Source organism: Chamaea fasciata, unplaced genomic scaffold (genome assembly GCF_029207755.1).
Source record: "Chamaea fasciata isolate MVZ Bird 193981 ecotype frontalis unplaced genomic scaffold, bChaFas1.0.hap1 SCAF_1, whole genome shotgun sequence".
NCBI lineage: Eukaryota > Metazoa > Chordata > Aves > Passeriformes > Sylviidae > Chamaea > Chamaea fasciata.
The window spans coordinates 19,021,707-19,046,182 of NW_027094086.1; the positions used below are offsets into that span (position 1 = coordinate 19,021,707).

At 39.5% G+C, this 24,476-nt stretch overlaps 1 protein-coding gene across 4 annotated transcripts in view; it reads right to left on the bottom strand.

The window, feature by feature from the left end:
- Positions 1 to 24,476, bottom strand: part of OXR1 (oxidation resistance 1) — a 261,917-nt gene that overhangs the window by 122,110 nt on the left and 115,331 nt on the right. For 3 of the 4 annotated variants that reach the window (XM_066177385.1, XM_066177408.1, XM_066177393.1), the window contains 2 exons: positions 17,376 to 17,541; positions 9,933 to 10,129 (listed from right to left, as the gene is read on the bottom strand). In XM_066177385.1, coding sequence (XP_066033482.1) covers positions 9,933 to 10,129; positions 17,376 to 17,434 — 256 coding nt within the window. In that variant the 5' untranslated portion in view covers positions 17,435 to 17,541. The remainder of the gene's footprint in view (positions 1 to 9,932; positions 10,130 to 17,375; positions 17,542 to 24,476) is intronic. The other variant, XM_066177402.1, reaches the window with a different exon arrangement.

The window sequence follows — 24,476 nt, forward strand, 5'->3', positions numbered from 1 at the left end:
AAAATGCAAAACAACAAGCCAGTTTGTTAAAATCCAAAAAGACCTTTGCAGCAAGCTGTCGTGGAGGTGCTCCTTACTCAGAAGATCTGTCTGCTGAAAATCACATCTCACTCTTATTTATCTAGCAACATCTAGCAAAATAATATGATAAATAATCAGAACACATGAATACAGCAAAGGCTAAACATTTGTTAAAAAGGAAGAAATAAAATGACATTTTGTTTGAAGCCCAGTGCATGCTGCAAGATATTTGGTAGCCATTCATGTTAAGGACCCAGAAATATTAGGCAATGGGGAAGGTCTGTTCTGGCACAGTATAAATGGCTTGAATTAGATCTTTGAATTGGATCATTCTTGCAGGAAAACAACCTCCTTGAACAGGAGGGAGATGGTCCCACCCCATCAGCACAGTCCACCTGCTGGTGGAGGCTGAGGTAGGTCATGCCTCTCAGGATCAGCATCACTGCACAGCTGGATTTGGTCACTTCATTCCAGACTGACTTTGGTTTCAGTTTAGTTATTCTACAATAAACAAGATCAGATTTTGATCTTAGATTTCATGCTTACATATATGCCAGGAAACTCAATGGCCACATTCACCATCTCAGTGTTAGCTTCTAAGGGTCAGGAAGTCACTCCACAAACTGAGGTTACCAGCACTATTTGTAGTTTGATCCTTTCCCTAATATCTTTTTCCACCCCCACACCCCTCATCTCTGCAAGGCTTTTCATGTATTTAAAGAAAGTTTAAGGGAACAAGAAAAAAACATATGAGGACATTTGACACCATCAATAAAGTTGAGTTTCTGATTAATGCCCCAAAATCATAGCTTTGATGATGTATATATACAGAGAACTGAAACAACCTCTAAAACAGAAACATACACTCCCCTTGGGTCAAGAAATCTTCCATGATATTTTAAAAGCTTTTAAACATTTTTTTTTTTCCTGAGAGCAGAGAATCAGAAAAATTCAGCTGCCTTAAATTGTATTTTAACTATAAAATATAACTATTTTTAAATCATTTTTAGTGAATTTTAGCTATATAAATTTTTCAAGCTTTCTGAAAACATTGCACTTGATTTCAGAATGAATAAAATATGAATAATCACAACAGGTGCTTTGCTGTGCTAACATTCCCCTTAATTATAGAAGATGGAGTTGCTGGGTCTTAAAAACCTCCGAAGACAGAGACTGTAGAACCTCTTTGTACATTCTCATCCACTGGGGGGGAAAGGTTTTTCCTTCTATTAAGCCTAAACCTCTTATATTTCAATCTCTGGGCTGGTTGTGTGCCGTTGTTCTGCCTTGCACCACTGCAAAGAGCAGACTAGAGGTATCTCATTGGCAGCCTCCTTGCAGACAGCAACAGGCTGCCCTAAGGTGCCCCTCAAGGTGACCCTTCTCCAGCTCCCTCTATTGTTTCTCACAGGACAACAACTGATGATCTTGGTGACTGCTGCCTTTAGAATTTTTTCCAGCCATGAATAGTCCAACCACCTAGGCCATAGTGCCCCAACACGGACATAGGGCTGCTCTGGAAGAAAACCACCATTAGAAGTGAAGCTGAACAGCCTATAGAACAGCCCCGGAAAATCCTTCTTGCCCTTTTTGAAAAGGGATCCAGCATTTGCCTTTTCCAAAACATCATGGGCCTTCCATGATCTCCACAACCTTTCAACGGCAAGAGCCTTACAATGACCTCAGCAGTTCTTCAGCATCCTTACTATGTATTCCAGTGGGTTACATGAACTCCGATGGATCAAGATTTCTCTCAAAATCACTGACTTTGCCCTTTTCCACTACCAGTAGTAATTGTTCTCCCAGAACTATGTCTCCACATTCAAAAACTTCAGCCTTATCTGCCTCTGCTGTCACTAAATCACCCAGCAATTCCAGCACTGAAATCAGTATTTTCTTTCTTTGTTCTTGCACTGGTAGGAGGAAGACTTTGCTATTTCCCAGTACTCAAAAGACTGCTGCTTAAGGCACACTATGTTAGAAATAATGTTTTTTTTTTCTTTCAATAATTTTTCTCTTCTACAGAAAACCTCCAATGAGAGAGAGAGACTGTGGGTGATGCAACCTCTATCAGCTGAGAGCTTATGGGTCAGATCAGGTTTTTTTCTTCCCCGAGGGATTCAAATTTTAATATCCCAAGAGTAAACATGATCAACTGATCTTGCAAGCTGGGTAGCTTGCCTACAGAACTATAAAAGATTTCATCTTTATCATGATGTAAAGCAAGAAAATTAGAAAATCCTGAAATATTTCTTGCCCAAAATGACTCAGCAGATGATATGATAGCTTTCTATATGATTAAAACCAAAACCAGATGCTAAGAAAAGGGAAATACTGAGATGAAAGGACATTAATGAGCATCACTTTTCTGGTGGATGCTGTCTCTAAAGCTTAGAACTCATTTATATTCAAAGGATATGCAGAGTATCTGTAAAGGACAAAAGAAGGATACAACATTAAAATTTGGCTTGTAGTGGGTCCAAGTTTGAAATACTAAAAAATAGAGAAACAAAGACATTAATAAATGCTTGCTTGCTCATCCAGAGTAGCTATGTGATCTGAATCACTAATAAAAATCTTCAGAAAGGTTGAATGAGTAAGAATTTTGCATAGTTACTGTTGCTATGAGAGACACTTTCCTTATTATCCACACATTCCAAAAAATATTTCCCTTTCCTTATCACTCATAAACAGGTAATGAGGTGCTAGGCCTCCACCTCTAAAAGTTTCTGAAATCATATGTGAAAGAAGGCAATCACAATGATGCTTCTCAAAAAGTTCTGAGTGTTCAGTAAAGAAATCATAAGTGAAGTGAATGGGACAGAGTCAAACTCTGCAAATGTGTCCGAACAGCATCTGGTTCCTCTGAGACAGAGTTGGCAGCTCCATCTCCAATCTGTCCTTCTCTAAAAGGGAGAAGATGCAGCTGAAATTTTCACCACCTACTGCATCCAACTCCACCACTGATCTAACAACTAACATACCTGTGTATGTTATGTGTTTTACTAGTATGAGCAACAAATAAGCAAAGTAATTTGGGAGCCACTACAAAAGGAACCACATTCAATTATGCAGAAGAGTAGAAGCAAATATATTCAGTGGTCAAATGATAATGTTATTTGGAAAGAAAGTGAAGTATGTTTTTGCAGGAAAACCTCTTTACAGTAAATATACCAAAAAACAGATAATTTTTTCTAAAAAGAATATCTTTCTAGAGCATCCCAAATAAAATCTTGCAGAGTAGAAAGTGATTTGTACACTGAAAACAAGAGTACCACAAGTCACAATGTCTGTCTTTCAAATAAGTTTTATGCTTATTTTAGAGGAAAAGGTAAGAGGCAACTCCGTAACAGTTTTTAAACAGTGACTACAATAGCAAGTACCTCCCATGAGGTAAACTCCATGAAACTCTCAGCTTGATTGTAAATAAGTTTATATTTTCAGGTGGATCAATGTTGTCCTTTTCCAGTTTTGAGTCCAATAGCAAATTCACTGTAATGTCTGAATAGCTCTCTCACAGCAGCTCCAATAGTTCCAGCAGGGTGAGAGATCTCTGAGATATGAAATCACCACTTGAACTGATATTAATGCCACACATTAATTTTATATTGCCAGATTCTATGACACCATATAAATTTAGTATGTGTATGAATTAACATTTAAACAGATATTTCTGACATACTTTAAAATAATATTTTTATCGAAGCAAGCTGGAATGTATGCAAACAGAAAGAAAATTAATCTACCACATATCCAAACAATATGATATTTATTTATGTTTCCAGATTGTTGTAACAGTCGTGGCTTAAACAGACACACTGGAAGGAATAGAGCATAAAGGTTAGGTATAATTGCATCGATTAAATAGTAGCTGATCACTTTTCATTTAGTTCTTCCTTTCATAACAGGAAGAATAGATTTATTAATCACTTGAAAGAAACATTATGTTGTTTTAGGTTTCCCCATAAAAACATCTCTATTATACTCTTACTCTATAAACACTCTTTTATGCTTTGTGCATTAGTAATAATTCCTGTGACCAGTTATAACTTATTTTTCTATGCATTAAATTCTTTGGAATACCCATCTTCTTTTCACAACAATACATTTAGAAGTACTAAATAATTAGCAGTGACTTGGGGGTGCTGGTTGACAGGGAGCTCAAGGTGGCCCAGCAATGGGCACTCACAGCCCAGAAAGCCGAATGTACCCTGGGCATCATCACAAGCAGCGTGGCCAGAAGGTCATAAAGGTGATTCTGTCACTCCACTCTATGAGAGCCCTCCTTGAGTAGTGCTTCCAGCTCTGGGACCTGCTGGAGCAAGTCCAGAGGAGAGACACCAAAATGATCACAGGGCTGGAGCACCTCTCCAATGGAGACAAGCTGGGAGAGTTGGGGTTGTTCAGCCCGGACAAGAGAAGGGAAATCTTATAGCAACTTCCCAGTACCTGAAGGGGGCCTACAAGAAGGATGGAGAGGGACTTTTGGCATGGGAATGTAGTGATAGAACAAGGCTTGGTTTAGATTCTAGAGAAAAGTCTCTACTGTGAGCATTGTAGGCAATGGCACAGATTACCCAGAGAAGGTGTGGACACCCCATCCTTGGAAGTATCCAAGGCCAGGCTGGATGGGGCTTTTAGAAACCACATCATAGTGTTAAGGTGTCTCTGCCTAAGGCAGGGGTGTTGGAACTAGATGAACTTTAAGGTTCCTTTCAACCCAAACCATTCTGTGATTCTATGACTAAACTAATCCCAGCTAAATCTAAAGCATCTACCCACTGAAACTTTGTCTCTTACAAACAAGATTAGGAACTCACACAAAAATCACTCTTTTCCCAGTTATCACTTTGGCATTAGCTACTGGACAATTGTTTTGGAAACCTAGTGAATTCATATGATATTTATTCAGACTTGTTTATCCCAAAAGCCTAATTTCTCTTCCACACTGATTTTATATTAGTTAATTCAGAGTACTAACATCACAAGGTGAAGCTGGCAGAAAATATTTTCTCTGTTAAGAATTCTACTGACCTCATTTTCAAGAGAGTATAAAGGAGGAAAGGGCTTGTTTCCCCTCGCCCCCCCCCCTTTTTTTTTTAACAAGTAGAACATGAAATAATTTTTTTTAAGGGATGGGAAGGGAACTTTGGCAATTAGTATTTCCCAAGTGTCCTCATGTTGCATATTATGTACACATATACATACTTTAGGCATTCTGTCTAAACTACTAAGTGTGTGTAGTTGTAGCAGCAACACCTTCCACTGATGACAGAGATTGTGCCAACAAAAGATGCCTCCTGAGGCAGTTGATAGTTGTCTTCCAAATGAAATGAGCTGTGCTGCTCAAGAGCCTGAGCAGCAACATTTGCATTAAGGCTTTTATTAGAAGATACTATAACATTTTCTAGGATGAACTTCTATCCTTTTTCATCATTTCTTCTGCCTGATCTGGAAAATATTTTATGTGACTTTCTTATTTTTAAATCATGTATTTACTCTGTATTGGTGCTGCAGTTTTATTTTAATGACAAATAGAACAAAAGACGGCCTTTTACACCTACAAAACCAGGGTTATAAGGTAGACAGTCCACTGGGTATGTTCTCTCACATGTATCTAAGCACCGTATACCAGGCTTGCACAGATGAGTATACACCTCAAATGCATGTATCTATAGGGTAACATTAACTACTTCATTCACTGTAATAAATTGCTAAAAGTATATACTGAGGCATCATACCATGAAGTATAGTCCAACAAACCTTCAGCTGGGTCCTGCAAACAACACAGATGTAATGCAGCCACCTAAGAATGGCTGTAGCTCTTGTAGTTGGACAGGGCATTAAGCTGATACAGCCTTACTGCTTTGAATTCAGGTTACCCATATCACTCTCCATTGTTTAATATTCCAGCCCCTCTTTCAGAGTGCTGAAGACCTAGGCACCTTCTTTTTCTCTTTTGAGGGAGTTGTTCGACAAAAAGCACTTCAGAAATAAGTGGCCTGAATTTTTAAGTGCCTGAAGCATCTAAAAAGTCTAATTTTAGGTTTTTATTTTTAAGTGTCTTGGGTGCTGTTTCTAGAGTTCTCCAAAAAACTTCATCCAACCCACCATACAGACTGTTTTTGCTACATTCATCTTATTAATCTTGAGGTTCCCACTCAATTTCTTCACACCAGTTCAGCACTGGAGGTGCTGGAGCCTTCCTGCCTGCTGAGCCTGCCATATGGAAGAGCTATTTATCCTCCTCACTGAGTCTCCATTTTTTATTTCATTTCAACCGAGCACACAACTTGTTCCCCATTGCCTATTCCTATCAGTTCTTCTGTTTCTTACCAACTTTCCCCCCCACTTTTAAAAGTGCAACTAGACTCACTAAGTTTGTCAAGCACCTGAAGTGTAGTCAGTGGGAAAGATGAAATGCAAAATAAGCAACTTGTTTATAGCTGTCTAAACTAGGAGCTGTGCTGATGGAATTTTAAAATTTCCTGGAATTACCAGATATTCCTTCCTCATTACTCAGTTTTGGAAGGTCTGGGTAAATCTGTGTGCACATAAGGTGGCACAAAAAAATCAAAAATATTCTGATGCTAGAGAGCTTTTAGAAACACAGCCTCTTAGACAATTGCATGTGTCTACTCACAGTAGCTGCAAGCATACAAAAACTGCTACAACTTCTTCTGCAAAGCATATGTGTGCATGGTAAATGCTCACATCTCTGGATCTGCAAAGCAGAGTGTGAGTTATAGAAAGATCTCTGAAGTGCTTCCTGCATAGCCAAATCAAAAAAAACCCCACATATTTTTAAAATACCTTTGATTTTTTTCTTTAATACTTCCCATGAATTGATAAAGTAAAACTGGTTACATATTTCTTACACATAATCATAAGTTGCATAGCTATTTAATAAAATGGGTAGAGGTCAACAAATCCAGATAGGGCCTGAAGTAAGTTTTAATTTAATAGACAATGTGATGCAAGCAGTTCCATTTTAAAGCACAAACTGTCTATATGCACAAGTCTAAACATAGATAGGATACTTTTTTTATGTGTTTGAATTCAGTTGTCATATCTATAAAGTACTTTACACATCATGATAATTACTTAAAATAAACTCTTAAGGAGCAAGAGAGTAAGATGAAACACATTTGGCACTTGCTAGCTCTAGCTCTGTTACTCACTGCCATAAACACTGTCATTTGCCAACTTGTTCTGAGGTTAATGTAACAGAATACTAAATTTAAAATAAAAGAAAAAAATCAGCTGAGAGCATTAATTTTTTAACATATTTTCTTAATCCATTGACTCGATATTGAACACAGGTTGTTATTAGAAGAACAACATGAAAACAAGGAAAAAACAAGGTAAACCTCTGTGTAATTGTATTAAGTTGGCAACAGACCTAATGCTTGTTTATGCTGTATAACAGCCAATCATACAGAAAGCATCACAGGAATCTGGGGTTTTTTCTGTTTTAGAGTACGGGTCTGTTACAGGTGTGTCAGTACATTCATCCTCAGAAAGTAACAAATTATTTGACTAGATTTTAACTACCAGAAATTATTTTTGAGGCAAGTCACAGAAAATTTCTTTTGAGTCAAATGATGATATAGGTCATAAATTAATATATGCTCTAAGAAGATAATTATTCTTCCAGGTTTCCAAAGCCATAGACTCAGTACTGGAACAACTCAGTCAGCACAGTAAACATGTTCATCTGGTATCAATACTGTGCTGTCCAAGATTGAACCATTCATTTTCACAGACACCAGGAACATGTGCCATCAAACATTTGAGAAGATACAGAGCAACTCTTGTCTCTTCAATTTGCCTGTCAGCAAAAGTCAAACATAATGCACTATGCAGTAATAATGGCTCTAGCAACTTAACCTTTGTGATTTAGGCAAGTCACATAGACAAGGTTGTATGTAAAAGAACAGAAAACCAACACCTCCCCCATACTGGGTCAGTCCAGAAGGCTCTGGACTCCCCCAATACTCTGTACAAGGATATCGGAAGATAATATTTGGAAAAAACATGCAAGTTTGGCCACTTCCTGTGGTCTGTTCCCCTCCTACCTCCCCAGGGTCTACAACTGTTTTTCACTAACATCAGTAACTGTTTACAGGAAGTTGCCTACGACTGCTGTTGTCTATGGACACACTGTCCATGTTCCAGCATGACAGGCAGACAGGGAGTGGAATATCCATCCCTGGAGACTGTCAAAACTCAGCAAGAGAATGCCTTGGCTGTTCTTATTGGTGTTGGCTGAGGTCCTGCTTTAAGTGTCCAACCTTCAGAGGCCTTTTCCAGTCAACAAGTCTGTCAAATAGGTGCTGCACAATGTCCAAACAAATCATTCAAATGTATGAACAACATTCTGTTACTCCGGCACAGATGTTACACCCTGAGCAACTAGTGCTCAGACCTTGTGATCACTCAAAGCACATATAGATTGGAGTTCACATTATAAAGATTGTGTAAAGAGTCCAAAAGAAACTGCAGTGAGTCAAATTTAACAAGTAGATAAACACAAACCTTAATTGGTAGTTCCATATGCAGACTGTGTTTTGGGTGCTCACATAAGAATATTCAACTATGGTCAAATTGACAATAATATATTTTAATACTGAATTAGATTCAGAACTCATTTGGATGATGTGGTGAATTTCTACTTTCATTATTACTCTTATGAAACCCACAGCACATTCCAAATCCTGCTTCATGTATAAAGCAATCTTGGCTTACCTTTGATATTCTTGTAAGATCATTTGGAGAAAAGAGGAGAAAAAAACACCATAGTGCAAAATGTTTGGGCATCAAAAAATGCAAACACATACAGTCACTCACCACTGAAAATACAGACTCCGTTACTAAAATGGGTAGATTGCTAATGAAGTTTCCTTCTTTAAAAGGACCATAACTTACAATGACAGCCAGTTTCAAGGGATCAGATATAACACAATGAAAGATGTCTAAGGAAACACATTTTTCTTTATCTTTTAGACAAGTTAAAGACATGTAAATAGTTCCCTTGGAGCACAAGAAATGATCACATTATACTGCAATAATTCAACAGCTCACAAACTATTTCCAAGCTATTGGACAAGAGGCAATGGGCAGAAACTGATGCATGGGAAGTTCCACCTGAACACGAGGAAGAACTTCTTTACTGTGGAGGTGACCATGAACTAGAACAGGTTGCCCAGAGAGGTTGTGGAGTCTCCCTCACTGGAAGTATTCAAGAACCATCTGGACACAATCCTGTGCCATGTGCTCTGGGATGAGCCTGCTTGAGCAGGGAGATCAGACCAGATGACCCACTGTGGTCCCTTCCAACCTTGCCAAAAGGAGGCAAGCACAATCTCAAAATTATTTATGGGGAACCAGTCTGCAAAACATGTTCCAGGGTGTCTAAGATCGTTTTATAAGACTAATGGAGATGCTGACATCCCAGATGAAGATCCAGAAAACCAAAGTATTCAGAGAAAGATACCGATAAGCCCCCTAAATAATTCTTCACATTCAGTATGCCTTCTCCCTCTCAAAACTGGAAATCCTTTTTAATCCTTTTTAAACAATCTTTGCTGAAATTCCAATGCAATCTATTGTAAGAATTACATTTTTCCTAAAGCATTCCTTTCAAAAATGTTTTTATGCTTTCTTCAATACTTCTTATGGAATATAAAAAAAAAAAAAAAAGGAGTAAGAAAAAATTCAGGTAAATAAAGCAGGTTAATTCTTTAGAGCAATTTGATATCAGAATTAAGATATAACTTATTGCTCACTGTGAGCATTTGTAAACTCAGTAGCCAGCTGTGATTAAGCAAAAGAAACAAATGACAAATAAACAGTCAGACCCTGCTTTTGTACCAAGTGTATTTGATTTTCTTCTGTGAAAGAAATCTCACCAATGGTGTAATATCTCTTCAAATCACTCCTCCGCGGGTTGCGCCTCTGGGTGTTTGTGGCGTTGTCCTGCTCCTCCTCGGGAGCCGCTGTCTGAGTGGCAGGTAAAGGTTTGCTGGGCTCAGGTGTCTGAGCTTCAGCTGCCACTGGGTTGCATCCTGGCCCACTAATATCCACCGACTGGGACTTCTTCTTTAATCTAAAGGCAAATTAAGACAGTAAAGTATTACTAATCAGCATTCCATACCCAGATCATGTGTAGAATAACAGTGATATTCTACTGTTCATTGTACAATAATTTGTGCATGTCATAGCTGAACACGGAACAGCAGTGATAAATTAAGCCTTGCATTAATTTCCCCTTTCAGGTTCTGCTAAATCAGTTACAGCACCCATCTCCCAGGTAGCTGTAAAGACTAAACTGCTCTCCAATCAGCCTACAGAGCTGCTTGAAGGATCAGTCCCTAACGTATTTCCACACTGAGCTCCCCACCATTACCCTATCTTTAAGTTGCTTGGCTTAAGTTTCCACAGATGAGGGGAGTACAAAGAAATTTTAAATAATTTGTACAAAGTCACTAAAAACCTTGAGAGAAAAGAATTGATGTATGACTTTCTGAATTCAGATGTAGCTCTACAACTGCATTTCCCATTCTGCAATATTTTCAACACATTGCTTCTCAAGAATCCTACTAACCCCAGGTATCATTTTTGCATGGCAATAGCAGTGAACAAAGGAAAAGAAATTCTCTGTTCTGCAAAAGAAATTAGTGTTAAACTCATTACTGGCATCTAGGTACTGTATGAATTATTAACCACTATTCTCTGAGCCCAATCATTCAACTAGCTTTTAACCCCTCTAGTTGCACACACATCCAGACATAACATCACAACTTGTGCACAAGTATATTCTGAGACACTGTCAAAATCCTTTTAAAAGCGGAAGGAAATTACATCATCACTCTCAACTCCTCCTCAGATGTAGACATTTTATCAAAATTCTGAGGGAAAGACTGAACTAACTCTCAAATCCTACTTTGGAGTGGGGCGATTACACCCCCATCACTGATTCACCGTAGTTCTGATATCTCCACTATCTCTAGCAACATAAAATAGAGGTTACTATGCTGCTAAAGTTAATGAATAGAGAGACAAATGACCTATTACAATAAAGTTCACAACATACACATTGGATTTTATCAATATTTTTCTTAAATTAGGTCTCTATAAATGTATAGCTGACTACATTATTTGATCCTGGAAATAAAACAGGTTTATGACATAGCAGTGACATTGATTTGAGAGGAAGGGATCAAAACGACTCTGAAATTTTGAAGCAAGTGAAGTAAAATGATAAAGTTCTTCAATGCTAGAGGATAATTTTATTAGGCTAATAATTTAATGCTAAGCTGCCTCATAACTCTGCACTTCCTTATTTTTCAAACATTTTCTCCAGGTATTGGTTGCAACTAAACAGCATGGACTAGTCCACTGAGAATGGAATCTGCTAGTTTAAGATATTAACTGATTAAATATTATCATAATAATAACAACTGCTCTGAATAGATTGGAAAATACACAAGTCATGATCAAACTCTGGAATATATGTTAATGTATCAATATGATTGTAGATTATTACGAATGACACTATGAGGGCAAAATAACTATACTTACATAGGGTATTGTTTAGTCCAGGGAAAGGACTAGAAGTTAGAAGACTGGCAGTTAGAAATTAAGTTCTCTGTGCCATTCAAAAAGACTACTTTCACTAGAACCTTTCTTTGGACTAGTCCAGGGTGTCTTGCACTTGAAGGAGTGGTTCTCATCTCCAATGACTCCCCACAAACAGTTAGGGTTGACAAGGACATTTATCGTCCTATGTATATGAAAGGCTTTACTGCATCAACTAGACAAATATCTCCAACAAGTCCATCAATGGACATCTTTCCAGCCTTCAGCAGATTCTGGTTTATGGGTTTTCTGAGTTAGATGCTGTAACTTTGGAGTTGTATTTGTTGGCTTGTCCTTAATTACTCCAGAACTCATTTAAAGTTCTGAGGTAGGCAGCATCCAGCCTTGATGGTTTCCGGTTTAACTCTGCGCTGTGTTCATACAGAAATACCAGTAGCTTATTTTAATGACTTGTAAGGGTGATATTATGAGAAACAATGAACAACTACTGCTCCACATAAAGCAGCTGCTTACATTTGCTCTTGCTGTTCAAAGAGCCCTACAGATATGGGCAGAACTTGTCACAGAGGTAAAACTACCTTTACTTGAAGGGTCTTGGTCAATGGACCTGCATATGGAGTCAGTGGAGACACAGCTTGGGATAAACTAACAGCAGTATGAGCACTGATACATATCAAATCAAGAATGGGCAGGGCATCCTGTCTGAGTAAACATTGCATGAGAAAAAAAGAAAGCTCTTTTGCTTGAAATGATGTTCCTGAAACTGCGACCTTGTTTTGAACACTTCTAGCTTTAAGCCTATAGCTGGTCAAACATATTTACCTAAAATGAAGGCTGGAATATTTCACTGAATCATTAACAGTGAAATGGTGTTCCATCATAATGTTATTCTGCTATGTTGTTGAATCACCATCTCTGATGTGATATAAAAAGTCTATTCCTTACCACTAAAAATCTTTGAAGATTTAAAGGATGACTTTTGAGAAGAAAATCACTAGTTTTTAAGAAGTAAAGTTCTATCTTAGACCACAGCTTTCACCATGATTTCAGGGTATTGCTTCTGTGTTGTACAAAATAGCTGTGGGCAAAGAGGCTATAAAGTGTTTAGCACCTCTCCATAATCCTGAGGCCTGCAGATCAATAAGTGTACATATGTCCTGAATTATGCAAGTCTATGTTCTGCCCCAAAGGAAGACAGCAGGTGAGTGGAAATAAATTTTACAAATTGAAAAATACTGTTGTGATTTATATTTTCAGCTGTGTTACGAACACATTCTTCACCACCAAGGCTGTCTGAAGGACAGTCCAATTAATAAAGCTGTCTGGAAGTAGCTAATAAAATAGCATGCTGCACTGTGGGGAACACCAGATTGTTATTACAAATACACTGTCTATTCTTCTAGCATCACATAGGAATAAAGGGATAATACCTGTCATCTGCACAGTAAAATTTTCACATGGCCTTTTTCAAGTGACTTATGATTAATAAAAGACTTGGTTGAAATGCCTGTAGCAAATTAATGCTGAAAAAGTTATCGATTCTTGCGATTGAGAATAATTTAAAAGTATGACTTCCAAAGAAATAAGCGCCAAAATTCACAAAGCAGGAGCATGACAGCCAAGGAAGTGCACTTAATATTGTCAAACTGTTCTTGAGAGAAAATGGTGACAGTGCTTTTGCTGGCAGGAAAGACAGAAAGATACAGGGTCTGAATTAATCTAGACTGCAATAACAGGGTCAGCTGAGTAGGACACAGGGTCAAGCAAGGACGCAATTTTCAGGCAATGACTTGACAAAAACAAGCAGTTTACTCTACTGGATCTTCCTTCAGCACACCTGAATTGTATATCAATACAGTCATGGCTAGCAAATAGTTTGAAAAAACACTGCAGTCTTTGAACTGTATCTTCAGTAGACCACCATGCCTTGAAAGTAAGTATGAGTTCTGCATGCATTTTGAAGCCAAGAGAATGAATCTCCTTAAGCCTGACCCTTCTCCAACACCCTGCTTAATTACTACCTTTGTGTTGCCCTTGGTTTTGGGTTTTCTGCTGGGGTTTTTTTGTTGTTTGTTTTGGTTTTTATATATATATATATATTATGGCTGCACAGTTGGGCTGAAATGATTTATTCTTTGTCAGAAGGGAATCTGAACATGAAATGCCTTGGGATCATATACCTCATTCTTGCTTTGTTTCAGACTGTCTGCTTGTAGAAAAATAAATAAAAGATATAAGAAATACTGTGGCAAACCTTTTTTATCTTTTATTCTATGTATTTTGTAGCAGCCTTCACCTAACTTTTCAACAATAGGTAACACAGGTCTTTCAATATTGCCTGGTGTGATACAAAATGCTGCTGCTGCAGTCTCCCAGCTGACAGCCAGATAATGATGGCTGCAAAGACAGCACTGCACTGGTCGAGCTGGGAAATGCTTGTCGGATAGCAAGGACAAAGTCCTAACTTGACTGAGATCTGAAGTAGAAGGGGCAAAAATTTCCTTTCCTGCAGCTACTGTAAACCATAGGAACTCTAGGGGAGAGAAAACTATGAAACAAAACTCAGAAAATCTGCATCTTTTGGGACATGTGGAACCCTGAGCTGGTTACTGCTGCTGTCTTCTGGCTACTGGGAGCTTCTGTGAATTATGGTTGTGCTGTCCTCGGGATGTTGGAAGGGAGGCGCATTCCTAGCAGAAGTGACTTGCTCAGAGGAGAAGCTAACATGGAATAACTCTGAAGGACCAGTTGTTGGCAAGTACTCAAGACAACACTTCCTACGGCCAAAGCTGGAGTTACTCAGCTGCTGGTGACCAGGTCTGGAGATGCTGTATTTGCTTGGAACACAGCTGAGCAGCACTTTGGTTTGACACAAGCCTGCTCAAACACAGGTTTGATGCCCCTGTTTATGTATTTCAATTGCACTATTGCTCATAAGCCATTAAACTCCCATTTTCTCCATTTCTATCTCACTGTATTTTCCTAGAACATACACTGCTCATCCCAATAACTCCAGCTGTTGAAAACCCTCTATGTAGCCTTGGTACCTCTAATCTAGTGAATAGAGGCACAAACCCCAAATCTGCTTCTCAGCACCCTCTGGTGCAAACCACTGAGGATTTGCTCATTCAGCTAATCCAGGAGGAATGTGCATCTCCGAGCTGTGTGACATGACATCCTTGTAGGTAGATACACTGACTAGCTGTTGAACTTGCACTTTATTTCTCTGTCCTTCCTCTGCATACAATTGCAAGGTTTTCTGCTGCATCTTAGAAACCACTCAACAGATGCTTTCACCTCCTCCTGCCCAGCTGGCACTCTGAGCTCCCCAGCAGCACTCCCCAGGAATGGGTCACTTTGAACAGTTTCTTACCAGTTCCCTCAAAAAGAAAATGTCATCAGGTGTTTAGTAGGCCATACATATATGAAGTCCTGGGGCTAGTGAACTACCCAGAAAATCTGCTGTAGAATTTATGAGCATGAGTATTTCATTTGTGGCATTCGCTATCGCAAACCTATTCTGTTCCTAACGAAATCCATGCATTTTTTTAATATTACAATGTCAAACTGCATTTTTGTAAAGCAGGATGACAAAAAAAAAAAAAGGGCACAATTTTCTAAAGAGATCTTGAAAGCACATAAAACCATCATGGCTGGCAGTCCAGTCTGAAACAAAAGAAAGGAAAAAAAAAAAAAAAAAAGAAACATTTTAAACCAATTTTGGTGGAAACAAACAACCATAAGAAGCATCTCAGGAGCTGGGAATCTGTACAGCTAAGTCTTTGCAAATTTCTAAGTAAAAATCCCTTACTGCAACAAATATTTGAAGGAAAGTCTAGCTCAGTTTTATCTACCGAACACGAAAAAAACCCTCTGTGCCCCTTGTGACTATTGAAGAGATTTTACTACACAGTTAATAGGTGATGTTTACTCTTCAGAGATGCCTTCAGTATTTTTGAATGCTCAGAAGAGCTGGTTATGAATTTGATAATTCAGAACAGCCAGGTTTTATCTGATTTTGGAAAAAAACCCAACAGGTAAACTTCTGTTTTAAACCCAACACTGCAAAGGTCTGACAACTTAAACACAGGAGAAGGCCTAATGCCTTGACATCTGCAGAGAAAGCCCCCAAGACAGTTATTTTAGTCTCCTGTGGACACACTGGTTGTCCCCCACAGCCAGGACAGAAATCTGCATTTGCTCATGGTTGGGGCATTTTTTGGCTGCTTTGGAAATTCAGAGGGAGCAAGTAAAAGGCTTCTGGTCTGCAGTTAGGCTCCAGTTACCACCTCACACTTCTGTGTGCCTGCAGCATGAGGCAATGCCATGGAAGGCTGCTAGAAAATCTTTTGTTTAATTGCTCTTGAATATGACCTGGTTATAGCTTTTGGCCATCCCCTCCCAAAAGGAAGATACCAGAATTAGACTGGCCCAAAAACCACCTGTGATGATGACGAGTTGGTTCCTCACGGCGCAAGACGAAACAGACTGTGGGAAGGAATTACCAGCAGGGAATCAGCCCAGGTATTTCTGCAGCCACAGCAATCAGAAAGGGGGAGGTAAATGGTTTTACACTAACAAAAATTGCAGAAGAACCAAAGGAAGACAGGCAACATGTTTGGAGCATGCACAGCTAAGTACTTCTTTGAATGGTATATATAATTACACGATAGAAATAGTTGTACAGACCAGGAGTATCACTTGGTACAGAAAAGAAAGACACAAGTCAGGCAGAAAGCATCCATTAGAAGCTATGAAGCATGCAGGTACTTCAGCAAACAAACTCCCTGAACCAGGGATTGCTGTAAGGCGGAGGTTTTTCACAGGGAAAATGCCATTCAGTGCATACTACTGGATTATCTCTGATTATTCACTACCAAGTACTGCAGGCAACTGAGTGCAACAAACTTGCAATTCAAATCTGAATTGGCCATTATGAATTGCAGAGGAAAAAAAAACCAAACACCACAAAGCAAACCAGAATACAGAACGGCGCTAAATCAATGTCTCGCTGTAAACAAACAAAAACCTGCAGAAAAGCCCTTCAGTCTGTTCCTTAATGTGTTGATCATGCAGCAGAGTTTTCAGAAAATGCAAGCAGCATATGAGATCATTTGACGGCACAGAGAAAACACAACGTGATCTTCACACGGGTGGTGATACCAAAGGATTAGGAATGAATCCACACCCACACAGCCCACAAAGCAATGCAAAGTGGCAGGTATGTATTAATAATGTAACACTGAGCCCAGCTTCAGGAAAGAAAACATTGCAGGCATGAGAGCTATGTGAAAAAAAATAGTGGCATTTCAACTTTGTGCTTTGCTTTATACTCTCAGCGTTATGTATTTGAGCAAGTAGAGGAAGCATACGAAACACCCTTTTTTTCCTTTATCCACATTACCAAAAATTACCATGCAAAGACACAGAAATTGTTAGTCATCAGAGCACCAGAAAGCAAACCAAAACCCCCATCTCTCCACCTTCTAGTCATCCTTATGGAAGTGGCCACAGCACATGCAGGAAAATTGCTACCATCCCTCATTCTATAACAAAGGACAATGTCAAACCAGAAGTTCTGACCAGGCTTCAGGCAGAAGATTAATAGTATCTAAATAATTGAAAAATAGCTTTTTTTTGCTGTGTGGAACAGGCAACCCACACCCTTTTAACAAGATCTATAGACAAAGCTGGAGCTTCATGGGTTTCAAGGGCATATCACAGAATAAAGACTTACAAAAATGAACACAAACCTTGTGATTATTCCTGGGAGCATGACAGCACTGCTACAGGTAAACCCTTGGAGGATCATTTACAGAAGACATATAGATTGGTGGCTGCCAGGTTAGATCCATGAACTCCAAGCGGGAGAATCCAGAATCCACTTGTGGTTCAAGTGTGACAAGGCATTCTCACTGCCTGGGAGAGAAGCGTTAGTGAGTCCACGGGCAAAGGAGTCAAAGCGCCCTCCACACCACACATGGGCCTGGAGATGTACATCCAGGAGGATGAGGCATGGCAGGACTAGGGAGGGAGGTGATGGTGATGATGATGGAGAGGAAAATGGCAGCAATCACACTAAAAACATACTGCAGCTCAAATAGTCATAGCATATACAATTCATTCTTCTTTTCCTGCCTAAACCTGTGTGAGGATTAAGAGCTCAAGATCGTATGGCTTCTCCATGGCTGTATAATGCTTTACAGCTGCTTTACATGGTGGAAATAATATGCTCTGCTACTAAGGTTTGTGTTTTGTCAGGGATGAGAATTTCTTGATCTGTTCTTTCAGAATTTTGAGAGGGTGGGTTGCAATGCTGTACTATTTGCTGACAGATATCTTGATTCTGGACATGTTTTAGAAGAGATGTGTAAAGTAAATTACTATTTTGAATCTCACTATTTTGTTAATAGCTGCTATACTGTTATTTAAATAACTCCCACTAGTTCCATTTTCACAAAAGCTCTTCCAGTGCATTATGCAAATCTACTTCAGTACAATTTTCATGGGTCTTGAAATTTCCAGCTCTGTCATATTCAGCAGAGAAAAATTTTGCATAATGGTTTAAAAGTGATAATGATTTCTAATTCATTCTTATTTGTCCCATTAATGATGCAGGATTATATCCATTGCAGCTTTATTTATAAGGATGGATTCAAACTGTCCAGACTATTTTAAGGTTGTATCTCTAAGGAAAGTAGTTACTTCACCTGATTAGAAGTTTCTGAAATTGCTTTATTATAGGCTATGCAACCAGCTATGCAACCAGATCCTATTCCCCTGAAAATTACTGTGAGATTGTCACACATCCTGTACTATGGAGGATCACATTCTACACTACTGTCTTCTCTCCCATACACTGAATTGAGTTTTCAAGGGCCAGTGTATCCAGTGGTCTGGGAGCTACATGGTATTACTCTTAGACATACAGAATACCTTGCTTACAGTGAAGCCATACAAACTCATAATATTTTTCCATGTAATTAACTTTGTCATAGCATCAACTATTTTCTGTGCTAGCTGCAAGTAATTTATACATAAACAAAGCTGTTTTATCCATGGACTTTAATTTAGGCAATTGCATTTACATTTCTGATTCCAACCCTACGCTTGACTGTTTTCTGAGTTGTTTACAAGTCAGCTGCAATATCCCTGGGCACTTAATGTTCCTGAGATTGCTGTGCTATATGCAATCATAACATGCATACATTTATGTCGTCAAATTTGGAAGCAAAAGGGCCTTTTAACTTCTCCGAGAGATGGCAGAGTAGGTTGAAAGTTACAATGCTCTTACAGTACCACAGATTTGTGTGTTCTAGTTCTACCATCTCACTGAATAAGCATCAGCACAGCAGACAACCACAGCTCAGGTTCAAGTAACGTGCTGTGGATATCCTTGTCATAAGATACGGAAATGCAAATCTGCACTTTCTTCTGCCTTGCTCAGTAAATTACACAGCCTGAAACAACTTTAAGACTTCTTTTGAAATATTAAACTAATTTATACATCATTATTATCTCTACTCCATGAGATATAAACGGGAAAAGACATTTTGATCTCATTACTGAAAATTCAGTGAGGTATAAAGGCATTTTGTCAAAGGGGAATTGATAATAAACCATCAGTGATTGAGATCCAGCCAGCAACATCTGAGCCCAGGCAGATACAACAGCCCTAAGGCTGCAGTGCCTCCAGTCAAGTGGAGACTCTCTGGTTTGTCCTTCCTCCTGCAGCTGAGCATCCTGCACTGTCTCCTGAGAGCCTCTGCCTTGTTACATGGGGCTGCTTGGCAGCTGGAACGTCAGCCCAGGGCCAGAGGTGCAGCAAACCAGAGAGTCCTTAGTGAGAGCATTAAGACATGCTGCAGAGTGTAAAGACCATGCTCTGTCAGCTGTCAACAGGTCACAGGGCTGAGGAGAGGAGTCAGTCAAGGGCAGCAGAAGCACAAATCTCACAAGAAATCATCCAAACTCTTCTCATGCTCCTTGCCAAATGGAACATCTTCCTTGATCCACAATATTTACCCTTGTACTGAGGTTGAAGTGCCCTTTGGGCAAAGTCTCTATGAGGAGTCTAAAATATCTAGAATTTTTCCTTGCCAGTAGCATAAACTGGTTCTCAGAGTGTTCTGCAGGATATAATTATATCAGGTAGATCTCTGTGGAGACACCTAACTTGTCAAAGGCAAGTTAGAGACTAGGCACAATGAGAAATCTTTCCCCATCATTGCCAAAGCAGAATTCAATTTTTGCCTTCCAACTTATGCATAATTCAAATGAATAATAAGTGTCATTTTAGCATTTTAGTGAAACGTGCAGAAAACATATAGACAGTATAAAATGAGCTTTATATTGGTTGACTTTTTTGAATATTTGATCTTTACACCACATCCTCCACTAAAAACAAGTTAATTTAAGCTGTTTTCTTGAGGGACTGGTACTGACCATGCAGATTTTAAAAAATCTTGTCTTGTTCTTTTGGCACTTCTTATTCATAAATCAGGTTAGCCTATCCTAGATGAGAAATAAAGATCTTCAAAGATACAGGCATATTTTATACTTACGACAAAATTAAAAATTATTCTCCTACCCTTCTTTCAGGAGACCCTCCTCCTCTAAGCATTGAGTTCTGATTAAATACAGCCAGCTTTCCCTTTTCACCCAGAGTCTTTACCATGGCCAAGCAGCTACCGGCATTTCCACCAGAGCTCCCAGAATGGCCCAGAGGGCTGAGTGGGGACGCCAGCCCATACTCTGCTCATTCAGACACTGCAGCTACACAGCAGATAGAGATCCAGAGCCCTGGTAAGGGCCCACCAGACACAAATAGAAAATGGGAAGTCTGTTAATGGCACCTATTGAGAAAATGCTATCTTGGGCATATATGTTTTCATTTCTTGTCATCCTAAGAAGTAAGCAATGCCCCTTGATAAGCTGACTAATAACAGGCTGTACTGAGAATCTATATATAAAGGAGAAACATACTTCAGAACAGACAGGTTGTGAAATACTGGTTACTTTTTAAAAACAAATGGAAAACCCACACAACTATTTTGTTTCTCGGTTTTGCGGAAGTAGGAGGAACATTTTCAACAACTTTTTACTTTGTGTTCACAAGAGTATAAAGGTTGTAAAGACATTTCTCTATGTCTTCACCCTCCAGGCACAGCCCACAGTGATGATGATACACCCCCTTGGCTGCAGAAGGGACTGTGCACCAGGGGAAGATTTGCTGCACCAAGCAGCAGGAGCCACAGGAGACACAGAAGCTGCAGGAGTGGGAACCAGGGCATGAGCATCCCCAAGAGAGAATGAGGTGGCTCAAGCAGGCATAGGCATGTGCTTGCATTGCATGTGCAATGATCAAAGCATATCACTGGCTGCCAGAAGCCACTGAAGATATAGCTAGCAGATTTTCACTAATTTAAAATACCTGTCTTCAATAAAAATGCCATGAATCATTTGGATTTTTCCCCATTTACTGGAAATAAGGCACTTCTAGACAACAGGAAACGCTGTCACCACCAGATCTCCTGCTGGGAGGCCTTGTCTGTGCACAGTGCCAGGACTGTGGGCTGCTGGGGGTGGCACAGGTGTCCCTCTTGCCTGAACTTCAAGCAGCCAGGGCGGACATTCCACTTAGAGCTGTCACAGAAAAAATAAATATGTCCACCAGTACTTACATAATTCAGATTTTTATAAATATGTAGGATTCTTTAAAAGGTGTACATTTTAAAAAATCTACTTTTTAAAAATATTTAAGCACACCAAAAGATATTTTTCAGGCTTTCCTAAAAAAAAAAAAAAAAAAATCTATACCTTGTTTCTATACCACATAGTAATTTAACATTAGGGAAGGATATTGCCTAAGAAAGGAAGGTACTCTCTTATTTTATAAATTATAAAGTTCATTTTGTTATCTACAGACCGAGGGCTTCATTTTTAATTTGTGTGTTTAATAAACCCAACTTGACATAATGTACTGCAGTTATCAAGTTTGTCAGCATTTTTGCAGAAGCTGAATTTTCTTCTGACAAATGTTGCCAGTCAATTAAATTAAAATAGAGAGCAGCACGATGAAGTGTGTTACTTCTCAGTCTTTAATAAACCAGTTGTGTACTCCTTAGTCTCTCCCAGCTTCCTGACAGAGGGACTGATTCCACAGCATCCTTAGGTCCCTGCCTGATGCTGAGGCCACCACCAAGGTGTTTCAGCTGTCTCCATCCTGGGAAGGAGGTTCCCATTAATGCACCCCATGGCTTATCAAGAGGTACCACCCAACCTTTTTTTACATGTGCAAGGTAAATCTCCAGCTGTCAATTTTAATGCCAACAGTAAAAAGAAAGATCTGACCTGCAGGAGGTTAAGGTACCTGGGCTCTTCTCAGCATCCTACTCTGGCAGAACTATATTTCTTGAAGCAGCTGTGGAGGCAGGTCACAGCTTGCTAAAGACCACTTGGCTCAGTAGAAACATGCACATGCTGAAGTTCAAGAGCAGACAGCTTGCATCCTTCTGTGGTGCTATCTACCAACCCACTACACCATAAAAAACACTTAAATATTAAAACACTGATTATGTTGTAGAGCATTTAGAAGCCTTGTAAGAAATTGCATTAATAAACATGAAGTAGTTGATGCCTGAGAGGCAAGAAAGTGCCCAGGATGATAGAAGCCTGTTCAGATCCTTGCCTTAAGGCACTGATCTTGGAAAGCAAAACATTTCAGCGCAACACCAAAGAAAAACAGATGATCCCTCTCAGCTTTTCCCTTAGTTTTTTTCAGGACACATCTTGCCTCTGTGTTCCCATGCTTCAATGAACTCCCTTGGGTCAGCAGTGTTTGAGCTGTTGTGTCTTCAGTCAAGACCATGGGGAGGATTTTTGGGACCACAGCACCTGGGCCTGCACACTGCAGTAAGCACAAGTGTTTCATTCTTTCCTTCCCAGAGATTCACAGAGGAGCTGCTTGACATTTAGGAACAGATACTGCTACAGTCTTGGTGGACCGAGCAGGAAGGAACGTGCTCCTAGCAAGAAGCTGAGAGGAGACACCCAGAAAGAAAGTTCTCACAAACCCTGCGGTGACATTGCAACAGGTTGAAGTGAGATGACCAAGCTTTACCCACAGATTGGTGATCTTAACCTTGCAGCTGCAGGTGGAGGAGATACCGGGGAAAAGAAAGGAAGAAGAGGAAGGAAGGGGAAGACAAGCAGCACTCCCAGACAGCCACCTCTGTTTCTGTAGAGACAGCAATAGCTGCTGCCCAGGCTGCAGCTCATGTACCCTGGGAAGGGCCTCACCACCACTTCATGCCTTTTCCCTTTGCAGGTGGGACTTACAGGCAGCACTTACTGAGATTGAAGAAGACAGTCTAAACCCATAATTCAGTTTCATGCCAAAGTAAAGGCATGTCCTCTCCAGCAGACATGGATGACCTTTCCCTTGAACCAGAATTTAGATTTATGCCTGTGACAATCTTTTCCTATTTTTTCTGCTCACAATGATACAAAATAGAGTTGAACAAGCATAGAAATAAGAGATTGTATAACACAGCTGCCCTGCAGTGGTTTTTGTTATAATTTTTAAATCAATAAGTCCAGAGAGCAGAATAGGCACTGCAGCTACACCCACTGCCAGACACTGGCCATCTATAGGTACAGTAAATGACATTATTGAAAGAAGAATCCAATCAAAAAGCACTATACTGAGGCTTATCAAAGCACAGTGTAGCTTTTTTTTTCCCTAGTCCAGAATAAAGAGCACCTCAAGGCTGGTGCCTGGCTGACATTGCCAGGTTAAGATCCCCATGATCAAACATAAGCCTCAATGGATAGATGAACAGAGAAATACAGGAGATGAGGAGTAAGTGCCTGACAGTGGGAAAAAAAGAAGCCAGGGAGAGATTTAAACAGTTTCAAAGGATCAAAACCAGAGCCCAGAAGACAAATGAGGCCACAGCATGTTAAATGAGGCAAGTGAGTTTGGAAACATTTGTGTATTTAGCTTCCTAACTAGAGCTCAGCTCCAAGGCAGAAATGTTAAACAACCACCTGATCAGAATTTGTAAGGAAACAGCATACAAGCTAAAACATGGAAGCTGCATTTAGATGCATGCAATAAAACTGCCTAGATTTTAGAAGTCCTGTTAGATAAATCAGATGCTTTTTGTCTAAATGCTAAATGAGAATCAGTAAATCACATTTCCTTTTCATGAAGTACAGGCAGTATTTCAAGATATGTTTAACTAATCTCACAATGTGTGTGGTTTTGGTTGGGTTTTTTTGTTTGTTGGTTTTGTTTTTTTTTCCCCCTTGGTTAATCTTCTATGAAAAGGAACTATTAGGAAATCAAAATATTATGGCTAAGCCTTGCTAATTGTTCTTAGGTACAGAAAGGTAAAACCTCTTTCACCTCACATGGGAAAAAATGTGAGAAATAGGAAGAACTTAGGAATATAAAACAACAGAAAATAAAAAAAAAGACATTAGAAGCCATTCCCTTCATGCTGTTCAATAGCCCTCTGTATCTATCTATATATATATAGACTTAGTTCAGATCCCAGTAAATTTGGGACTAACTCCTTACCACATTAGTGGTTCAACACCTCTCTTAAAACCTGTGTAAATCTTCACACAAAACTCAAAGAAATAGAAAAGGAAAAAAGCAGAAAAATTGCTCACTCTCCTGCCCATCCAGACTGGATGGAAGCACTGGAAGGTACCTGCCCTCACTGAGCATATCCTGCTCCTGCCTGCTGTACTGGATGGATGGCTCCGCTCCAGCTGCATGTACCAGGGAGGGTCCTCTCCTCGAAACCCTGGGAGCATAAATGTTCAAGCCTAGCTGCTTCAGC